This window comes from Protomyctophum parallelum (genome assembly GCF_964188405.1).
Source record: "Protomyctophum parallelum genome assembly, chromosome: 2".
Classification (NCBI taxonomy): Eukaryota; Metazoa; Chordata; class Actinopteri; order Myctophiformes; family Myctophidae; genus Protomyctophum; species Protomyctophum parallelum.
The window spans coordinates 50930283-50941536 of record NC_139699.1 but is presented as its reverse complement, the minus strand read 5'-3'; the positions used below and the strand labels follow the sequence as shown (position 1 = coordinate 50941536).

General features: G+C 41.8%; 1 protein-coding gene across 2 annotated transcripts; it reads left to right on the top strand.

Annotated features, from left to right (window-relative positions):
* Nucleotides 1–1576: 1576 nt before the first annotated feature.
* Nucleotides 1577–11012, top strand: rcn1 (reticulocalbin 1, EF-hand calcium binding domain). 2 transcript variants are annotated; one of them, XM_083759432.1, is made up of 7 exons: nt 1577–2117; nt 3124–3317; nt 3412–3590; nt 4806–4866; nt 7138–7337; nt 9910–10037; nt 10168–11012. In XM_083759432.1, exons 1-6 carry the CDS (start codon nt 1858–1860, stop codon nt 10015–10017), a joined length of 1002 nt encoding a protein of 333 aa, XP_083615558.1. In that variant the 5' UTR covers nt 1577–1857; the 3' UTR covers nt 10018–10037; nt 10168–11012. The 2 variants fall into 2 exon arrangements, with proteins under 2 accessions (XP_083615558.1, XP_083615557.1); XM_083759431.1 differs by having other exon boundaries at nt 9910–11012.
* The last annotated feature ends 242 nt before the right edge of the window (nt 11013–11254 follow it).

Below are 11254 nucleotides of genomic sequence, written 5' to 3'. Positions count from 1 at the left end.
AAATCCAACAATAACCACATTATAAAAACACTTAACAACACTCCTCTGAAACGGGTTGATGACTACAAGTATTTGGGTTCATATATATCTTCTTCCCAAAAGGACTTTCAAACTAGGAAGGGTATGGCCTGGTCAGCCTGCAATGTCATGCATATAGGATCTGGTCATCCCAGCTTAGTAAGATGTTAAAAGTAAAAAATATATACAACCGTTGAGCCGATTCTACTCTATGGCTACGAGATATGGACACTTTCAAATAAACTAGAGAAACGGTTGGATGGCATATACACCCGCCTTCTAATGAGAGCGCAAAATCTGTCTTGGAAGAGCCACCCATCGACTAATATAATATACGGCAACCTTCCCCGTGTTTCTTCTTCACTAGTCCAATTCAGGATAACACTGTTTGCCGGCCACTGCTACAGAGCTGACAATGAGGTTATATCTTCCCTTCTTCTCTGGAGTCCTGCCTCAAAGTAGACCAGAGGTAGAAAACTGTCGTTCACTGGGTTCACTGGGACACAATGTATCAGTAAGCAGGAACTGGGGGTGGCAATGAAGGACCGGGAAGTCTGGCGTGGCATTGTGAAATCCATGATCTCGACTGCGGTTGAAAAATGATGATGATAGATCTCCATATGTGGAGCTGACCTGTTCTGACATTCCATGTGTTGATCTGACCTCCTCAAACCCTGTACATTCAATACACTGCCATCCTTAGATCTCCATATATGGAGCTGACCTGTTCTGACATTCCTTATGTTGATCTGACCTCATCAAACCCAAGACACGCTCCATATAAGGCCAGTACATAATTCATTCCATTTGTTGATCTGACCCCCCATCATGCCAATTAAGCGCCAGCAGTCTGCCGTCACCCAGGCCGGCAGGCAGATGCGTGCCCTCAGGGCGTCTTACTGGTATTAGTGTGAAATGGCCTGGGCATAGTTGAAATTAAACATCCAGTGCATAATTGATTTCAGATCTTGAATGAGCATCATTTCATTCAGATGTGTAGTGTTTTATGATAGATATAGATTATGCAGAGGCCTTCTGTGTTGGTTATGGACAACCGTGGGTCCGACCGACTCGACACCGGGCACTGCACTCCCTGTGATGGTCATGGTGGTGGTGGGGCTAACAGTTCTCTAGTTACGTGGATTACAGACGTACGTACAGACGTACACAGAGACTAGATTATTATTATTCTTACATGTCAGAATCGATAAAATACATCTACGAGAGTAAATCTTACTCTCGTAGTGTCAGTGTGCATTTTGTGCACAGTCACAATATTTCATTTTCGCAGGCATCATCTCCCTGACTGGCACTGCTCCAGCCTGCAGCATGCACTGTCTGCAACCATAGTCTGCAACTCATCTTGCAACGTGGCGCCGGAGGTCCTCTCGTGTGTTACCGACAGCGGATGGACCAATGTCATAGGTACTCTCAACAAAAGAGGCGGGGGTTGTCTGAAATCAGCAATGTGATTGGCTCTGCGTGAGGGGGCAGCGTGACCACGTATTACGTGGTTGCGTAATATTCTCAGCAAACCCCACACGCAATATTGCCGAAAACCCGCTGCAGTGTAGTTGACAAGTTGTTCTTCAGTGTTGTAGGCTAACTACCGTAAATGCTCACATACAGTGCTGAGCTTTTGCTGCTGGATGCTCTGCCGGTGTTGCACTCCTTTGGTAAAGGCAGAGATAGACATTAGTGTGGAGGAGGGACCCACGGTCGAACTACCTGCACTTTTGCAGTTTACAGATTCTGTGTGTTCCATAGTAGTAGTGCCATCATCAAGCTCAGAAACAGCTGACTTGACCTCAGGCAAACCCAACCTTTATTTCTACTCTGATGATGATGGATGTGTGTAGTAGGTACGTGGTGTGCGCTCTGCTTCTTTGTGCCGTTATTGCCGTAACACTAGTGCACGGTAAGCCAACGTTAAGAAAGGAAAGGGTCCACCATATCCCCGATCCAGAAGTGAGCAGGCAGCAGCAGCAACCCCACGAAGACAATAGGAGCTACCAGTACGACCATGAGGCCTTTCTGGGCAAAGATGATTCCAAGACATTCGATCAGCTCACCCCCGAGGAGAGCAAGGACAGGCTTGGGTAAGGAATTGGCTCAGATTATAAAGCTCTCATCTGGATCAGAGAATTCTTCATGCTGTTGTATGATCGTTTTGGACCAGAGAATATTCTCTGTCTGCATGCAAGGAATTATAAATGCCAGACATTTCAAAGTCAAGACATTCAAAGCCAATTAGGGCTATATTGGGCCGAGGACATGTGTGTAGTTAATGTTTCTTTCTGTAAAACTGCTGCGTGTAGGCCTAGTTATCTAGATTCGGTCCATTAACATTTCAACAAGTGGTACTAACTTGAGAAACATTGCGTGTTAGAAAATCTTAATGAAATAACGGAGCATTATCTATCATGCCTAAAGGAAGTAAGAGTCGTCGGTGATATTCGCACACATTCCAATGGTTATAATTGCCTAATGCCTAGGCTAGCTCTTAATTATAGATGGCACATTAACATTTTGAATGGTGTCAAAGTTGCAGTCAAGTCAAAGCATATATACAGCTGCAGTGCTAGCTATCATCACATACTGTAATGTATTGTACGGGTCCACTGTCTGTCTGTACATGGAAACTTGTGAAGTAGCTCAGCTACAGCTCTGGTCCATAGCCTTACTGCTTTGATTTTGCCATGCAGGGCAGAATCAAAGCAGTAAGGCTATGGACCAGAGCTACTCGGCTACCATGTTGGCTACTACAACTCTGAGAACACTTGGCATCATGCAACACACGAGTTCAGTTGGCTGAATGGGCGTAGTCCGTGTTGTGTTGGCGCTTTACTTGCCACAGAATTCCCTTTCCTGTCATGATCCATAAGAGGGAGGATCTATTCTAAGTATGTATGCAACATCACAACGTGGCAACTGAGAGAGAGCATACACTTGTGCCCACTTCACAATTACAGGTGCTCTCTCACTGCTGGCTGGGTGTCATAATATATTATACGCCATGACATCTGTATTTGGATTATATCTATCTGTATTTAAATAAATTATAATTTAATGTTGCTGCATGTGCATTCTCTTTACCTCACACAGTAAGATCGTGGACCGGATAGACGGTGATGCCGACGGTCACATCACCGCCATTGAACTGAAGGCTTGGATAAAAAGGGTTCAGAAGCGTTATGTATATGAGAATGTAGCCAAGGTGTGGACCGATTATGACCTGAACAAAGACAACCACATCTCGTGGGATGAGTACAAGCAAGCCACCTATGGCTACTACCTTTGTAAGAATCAAGTTCTCTATTCAGATTTGGGCAACACATTTTGAGTTTACTATTAGTGTTCTGGGATCACTGATTTTTCTTTCCATCTTGGCAGCCAATCCAGATGAGTTTGACGATGCGACCGACCAGTTCAGCTTCAAGAAGATGCTCCCTCGCGACGAGCGGCGTTTCAAGACGGCAGATCTGAACAGGGATCTGTTTGCCGACAGAGAGGAGTTCACAGCATTCCTCCACCCTGAGGAGTTTGACCACATGAAAGATATCGTGATTTTGGTACGTCCTCTCCACACTGCCATAGGAACATGATGTGTGATTAGACAGTTAAACCAGAGGGTGCATATCAGACTGGAATACAAAACAACTCGCCCCTTTACCAACTCGCCCCGGGTGTACAGCTGGCGGAACAGCGCGGCCTGGTATTCATAAAGTAATCTAAGTAAATGATGCTTAAACGGTTACCCTAACCTATTATTATATGTTATTCCTAACCTTAACCTCAGTAAAACTATGCCTAAACCTAACCCTATTCCTAAACTTAACCCCAGTAAAACTATGCCTAACCCTAAGGGGAGGGGGGGAGAGAGTGGAGTTGCACCACTCAGTTCACACGGGTGTGATTTTTGTACTTCGCCCAGCAGATATGGGAGTTTTTTGTCATTAGTCATGTTTTCAAAATCTCTGTGGGTGATTGTAATCTGTGTGAAGTATGTGTCTCTGATGGCACTACATGGTTCTCTTTACTTATGTGACTATTTACACTGTCGTTTGTTTACCAGGGTTCATGCTTACTCTTATCTCGCTCTGGATAAGAGCATCTGCTGAATGCCTAAAATGTAGAAGTATGATCCAATCAGTTCGCTTGCCTTTTCTATTCAATTTGTTCAGGTTGAGGGCTCCTCAACCATTTTGATACATTTGCTACATTTGGATATAACTTCATAATGAAGAATCTTTAACTCTGCCTGCAAATTACTATCTAGTGGGATAGTCTGACTATTCCACTTAAGACTTCAATTTCGTGTTGCAAGTAATGCACTGTCTCTGGGTCCATAAAAAAATGATGACCCATTTGACAGAGTTAATTATTAATTAGTTCTTTTTTAGTGTTTTAGTGTTACCAAAGTCATGCTCAAGTAGTGGTATCTTCAGTGATTAATTGTGATGTCTCAGTCTGACTAAAACAAATGTAGTCTTTACCAATATAATAGACAAAATGTCTAAAATGTTCCAAGACAGTTAGTTCGGCTGCTATTGTTTTTTTAACACAGTTTCATGGTTAACCACATGAACAATCCTTTAAGCTATAAATCAATTAAATTCCACTTAATCTGATGGCTCAAAAGTCCAGTGGTATGAAGACTCATAGCTATACTGCCTGGAGGCTCCTGGAGCCCAGAGTTTCTATTTCATTACTGTCATTGAAGGTTACACTGCTGTTGACCCTTGCATCCACATTTTATGATATCAATACTTCCTATTTGTGTGCAGGAAACCCTGGAGGATATTGATAAGAATGGTGATGGACATGTGGACGAGGATGAGTATATTGGTAAGTCGTTCATCTGTAAGGCTCATCTACATTTAATAACTACAACAAAATCCAGAGTGTTCATTTGATTTTGAGGGCTCTAGTTTGTGGGAGGTATACCTGGCACAATAGGCCTTTCGGTAAGCGCCACCCTCCTCCCGCCCCTCCCCCGGTACTGTTGCTAAGTAGGACACTCTTGCTGCTCCTACACTGAGGACCGTTTTTCTGAAGAGGAATAGAAGTATTAACATCAAGAACATCCATACTATAATAACGCCATGGTGAAACGTTGCTGATGAGCATCTTGCAACAGTGCTTCATAGGTACCCAGAACATTTGGGGCATTTTCTTTCGAACTGCTCGAAAATAATAATTATCTGTGATACAATACTGTGAATATCACTGTCTTATCCGAGGCTAATGCTAACAGTCAGAGACAAACTGTTTCACTCATTCACCCTCCCTGCTACTAAATCATACTATTACCGTCAACTTTTACTAAACAATGGTTAAATCAGTCGTCCAAGCACACCTACAGCACTGTAGGTGTGCTTTGTAGCAGAAAATCAGAAAATCATCAATTTTATTTGGCACATCACTTTCAGCTGTAAACTAGTGACCGCCGCCTCCTCCACCTCCACATTGTAAACACTGACATGTGCATGTGCGCACACACGGGAAAACTAATAAAAGAAAATGCCCCAAACATTCTGGGTACCTATGAAGCACTGTTACAGGACGCCCAACAGCAACGTTTCACCATGGCATTATTATAGTATGGATGTTCTTGATGTTAATACTTTTATTCCTCTTCAGTAACACAGTCCTCAGTGTAGGAGCAGTGTCCTACTTAGCAACAGTAACGGGAGGGGGCTTACCGAAAGGTCTATTGGCCTATAACAACAGTGCAGTGTTAAGTTCCACAAGCCACATTCAAGACAGATTCAGCTCAAACAAGGGGTTAAATTAATTTCGCTCCTATGTCACTAAAATGTGGAACGCCCTACAAACAGCCGTTATGAAATGCGAATCCCTAAAGACTCCTTCAAAACCGCTCTCAATGAGAACTTGCAGGTGTCTGCAATTTGAAACTGGCCCCTGTAAAAAAAAATCCCCCCACCTCTTTATTTTTATACCGTACAGTGTATATTTGTATGTCTTTTAATAAAATGAATGACCTTTACAAGTCTTAGGGCTTTATCCTCTTAGCGGATTTTGTATTGACCTGTACTTTCCTTGAACTGTACCCATTCTGCAAACTGTTAAACTGTATGGCAAAGTCAATCAAACAATCAAACAGGACAGGTGCTTAAAGATGGGGTGCCGTGATTAGTTTCCACCCTAAAACATGATCATCAGGTATTATTGTATACGGAGGAAGAATTTTTTCATTAAAGTGTACATTATTTGTTAAAATGTTGTTTTTATGTGGACACTTCCACCAGTTCATTAAGTATGCCTGGTTTGCCTCGTGGGTAGTGATGGGTGTTGATTCACCTGAACTGAAGCCGCACCCACAGCTGTATGATAAAGGTGGAGGGGTTAGGGGAGGAGATGATATTGTGATGTCACTATATCACTGTTTTTTTTTTCTTTCATTGGCACGTTTGACTGTCAAGGTTTCAGGAAGAAACCCTAAATACAAAAGGAAGACATTATTGCACATAAAACAACCACACCAAGTGGTCTAATGAAGTACTGTCACCTCATAAACGCGTGAAAAACTGGAAAAAATACAAAAATAAGTATTGTGAGGCAAACGTACAACAACCCTCACTGTAGTTCCCTGGTTTTTCAGCACCCCCCCCCCCCCCCCCCAACATCCCAGAGGAATAGATTCTGCCCTGTGTTCTTTAGTGTCCTAATTACAGAATCAAAGCCGTGCTTGTTGGAAGCTCTGGGAAACTTCTGTGAGCCTGCACGTGACATAAACCCACTCACTCCATTCCCCAGTCCAGATAGAGTGGTGCTGCATGGTTGTGTCTTTTCAGACCCACAGAACTTTGTTTAATCTCTTTCTGGTGCGTCTGGTCATCTCTACTCTGCATCCCCTGATTACAAGACATAAGCAGTGATCATCACGGCTGTACGCATGCCTGGCTTTTTGTGTGCCACATGCTGAATAGTTATGTCTATTGGGTCTCTTCCAAGGTTATGGCTTAGAATGTTTCATTCTTTTTTGGTAGTGTTTTAATGCAGGTTTTCAAGTTTTTTATTTTTTGAAAAGGTTTATTTATTTATTGCACAATGTAACCCTGCTTCCTCCAATGTTATATTCCTCTGTGGTTTCAGCTGACATGTTCTCCCACGAGGACGGCGGTCCAGAGCCAGATTGGGTCAAGACTGAGAGGGACCAGTTCTCAGACTTCCGGGACTTGAACAAGGACGGGAAGATGGATCAAGAGGAGATCCGCCAGTGGATTCTACCTCAGGACTACGACCATGCCCAGGCCGAGGCCAGACATCTAGTGTACGAGTCGGACCAGGACAAGGTACAAATATGTCTGTTTTCATGGACTTATGGCGTCTTTTATATATGAATAATACTGTAACTATAATAATAATAATAAAACTTTATTTGTATAGCACTATTAGTACCTTTCATGACATGAAATGCAGCTCAAAGTGCTTTACAGAACAATGGAGAATAAAAGAAAAGCAAGGAAACGACAAAAAACAAGCAGTAATGCAATACAGTGAGGACATGAATAACAAAAAATTAAAATAAAATAAAAGATAAATTAAAAGCAATGTTGTAGAAGTGGGTCTTGAGCTGAGCTTTAAAAATGTCTACAGAAGCTGCCTGACGAAGGTACAGTGGGAGCTTGTTCCATGCCGACGGCCCGTAGAAGCAAAAAGCTGCTTCCCCGTATTTCTTAGTTGCCATTTTTTTAGGCAAAGCGAGCAGGCCAGCAGTGGAAGACCTTAGGGGGCGGTTTGGGACATATTTAGGCAGGCAGTCATGTAGGTAGGAAGGTGCGAGACCATTGAGAGCTTTATAGACAAGTAAAAGAATTTTAAAATCAATCCTAAAAACAACCGTAAGCCTGTGCAGTGATGCCAAAACTGGAGTAATATGTTCTCTCATCTTAGTTCTAGTTAAAACTCTGGCTGCTGCATTTTGGACAAGTTGTAATCTGTCAGTTGTTTTCTTAGGCAGTCCTGAAAAAAGTGAATTGCAGTAATCAAGCCGAGAAAAAACAAAGGCGTGGATTAGCGTTTTTGCATCGTCCAAGGACACATAGGCTCTGATTCGTGCAATATTTCTAAGGTGAAAAAAGGCAATCTTGGTAACATGATTAATGTGTGAATTAAAATTCAATTCAGAATCAATAATAACCCCCAGGTTCTTTACTGTACTGTTACTTTCTACAGTCAGGTTGCCAAGTCTGCTTAATTTTGATTCTTTCTGTTCACTAGAACCGATTATGAGAACTTCTGTCTTATCCTCATTTAGCTTGAGGAAGTTCTCACTCATCCAACATTTGATGCTAGACAGACGGGTAACCACAGAAAGATATACCGGTAGTTGGGTATCATCAGCATAGAAATGAAAATTGACTCCGTGATTGGCAATGAGTTCGCCCAATGGCAGTATGTACAAGGAGAAAAGCAGAGGGCCAAGAATCGAGCCCTGTGGAATACCAGAACTGATGTCGTGTTTGTCTGAGTCAAACTCGGCTAGATTGACAAAGTAACTTCTATTTGATAGGTAGGAGGAAAACCAGGACAGGGCCGTACCAGACAGGCCTATCCAGTGCTCCAGACGCTGTATTAAAATTGAATGATCAATCGTGTCAAATGCAGCCGTTAGATCTAGAAGTAAGAGAACGGATACATGTTTCTTGTCAGCAGACACCCTAAGATCATTCATTACTTTTACAAGTGCTGTTTCTGTACTGTGACCTTTCCTAAAGCCAGATTGGAATTTGTTGTGCACATTATTGTTCTGTAGAAACACATCCAATTGATGAAAGATGCATTTTTCTAAAACCTTGCCCAGAAAGGGTAGATTTGTAATGGGTCGATAGTTACCCAAAACAGAGGGATCAAGATTGTGTTTCTTGAGAAGGGGCTTAACTACAGCAGTCTTCATTGAGTCTGGGAAGACGCCTGATTGTAGCGAGCCGTTTACAATTTTTAGGATATCTCCAATCACACTGTCTAAGACCTCTTTGAGAAAGGTGGTGGGAATTGTATCCAATGAACAGGAGGATGATGTCATCTGTGATATGGTTTTGCGGAGTTCGTCTTCATCAATTGCGCAGAATGATAATAGGCTCCCCCTGGAGAGATCTACCCTGGGACCATTAGCTGCTGTTTGAAGGTTTGCGCTAGCAGCAGCACCATTCATAATATCAGCTCTAATGTTAAAAATGTTGTTGTCAAAAAAGCATGCAAACTCATTACACTTAGCTTTAGAGGCCGGGAATGACTGCTTGTAGGACTGGGGGGGGTTTAAAAGTCGTTCAATGGTAGAGAATAGGACTCTGGCATTCTTCTTGTTCTCATTAATAATGCCAGAAAAATATGCCTGCCTTGCTAGACGCAAGGCTTTGTTATAGGCGACTGTTGACTTTTTAAGAATCTCTAGGTGGATGGTGAGTTTGTTTTTTCTCCAAGCTTGTGTCCTGGATGTCCCGAACACGTTTTTCTATCAGATTCCGATCATTTTATTTTGAGTATCTGCCGATTTTCTTCCCCCCCTGATCTGATGTATAGAATACTCTTATGCCATATCACAATAGTACAATATCCAGTCTAATATCATGATATTGATACTAGGGATGTCCTGATCATGTTTTTTAGCTCCGAATCTGATCATTGAAAATGACGTGATTACGACAACCCTAGCATTAACCCATTAATACAATCAGATAGGACTTTTCTGTTTGGATGAATGGACTGTCAATGGGAAGTTGCACCTACTGTAGTTAGCACCTTGTTGGAAAAATGGCCGCGGTCTGAATATCGTCAATATAGAGCTATTTAACCCTTAAAAAAATGTGTCTCTGTCTTCTCAAGTTTACTGATCCAGTGCTGTGTGTCTGTCTGTCTTTTCAGGATCAGATGCTTACCAAGCAAGAGATCTTGGAGAACTGGAACATGTTTGTGGGAAGTCAGGCTACCAACTATGGAGAGGACCTTACCAGGAACCACGATGAGCTCTGAGCTTGCAACAAGTGTGTGTGGTGTGTATGCGTGAGAGATGAGGGTTATTAAAAAAAAGCTGCGTCTCCAAAGACAAAATCCCAGACTCTTCTGGCCCCCTGCCACCACTGCAAACGCCTCTTAATCCATTCCGTCCTTTCCTCAATGTAGTTGGACAGAGAAGCTTGGAGAAAAAGATACCTTGTAACTGACACCAGGAGGGAGGAGGACTGGTCTTACCACTGACACTAAGGTTCCATCTTAGGATATATACTGTATATTTGCCTGGTTCTGTTTCTGACATTCAGGAATAAAACCAGACTCAGAGGAGTTGTTTTAAAGACCATCGATGGTGCCTTCCAGCCATATTGCTGGGCTTAGCTGCCTCATAGATATGTGTAGAAGATAGTTGAACCTTATATATATATTATTACAAGCAAGAATGTAAGGTTGATGGGCAGCAGGAACATGTCTTTTTTTTTATGGTGAAGCTAAATGTGAAAGCACAGCTCGGAACACTTTGTGATTGATTTATTTATTTAGTGAGTCTGGGAGTGATACAGTCGTCAAATGAAGACTGGTAAAATGCAAACATTAGAAATGCTGCCTTTCATCTAATATATTGTCTTCATTAAATGTTTGTACTGCAGACACAAATTGTGTTTTTTTTTGTTTACACTTTCCTGCCAAATCTTTTCATGTTGAGATACTCCTGGTTAAATGTTTTAAGAACTGTTACAAATGTGTCTGGTTCTGCACGTATTGATCCTTCAGTATAGCCTGATTATCGCCTTATTTTTTTGGTTTAGGTTTTTGTGTATTTATTGGTAGACTTTCGATGTTAATTTGTTGTTGAGCCTTTTTACTGTTTTACAATTGGGTTTTGCCCTCCTGTACCCATCTAAATGATCTAAGGGATGAATGAGCTTTGGAAGTGGAATATTGGCTTAAATTACAAAAACTTGTACTTGTCATTGTATTTACAGTTAGTTTACATTTGAATATTGAAACACAATTTTGAAATTACACTTGTGTGTGTCTTTCATTTTAAATGCCTGGCATTTTTACTTTGCTCTTAAACTATCATCTCTGTGAAATTACAGGGAATCCCACAAAAGTTTTTTGAGATATTTTCCAACTGTACTCAAGCAATGAACTTCTATATATCTCTGCAGGTACACTACTAAGCAGACGCCTATTTTACATGAATTAACATGCATATATGCAGTATTTCCTTAGTTTTGCAAACATGTATTGC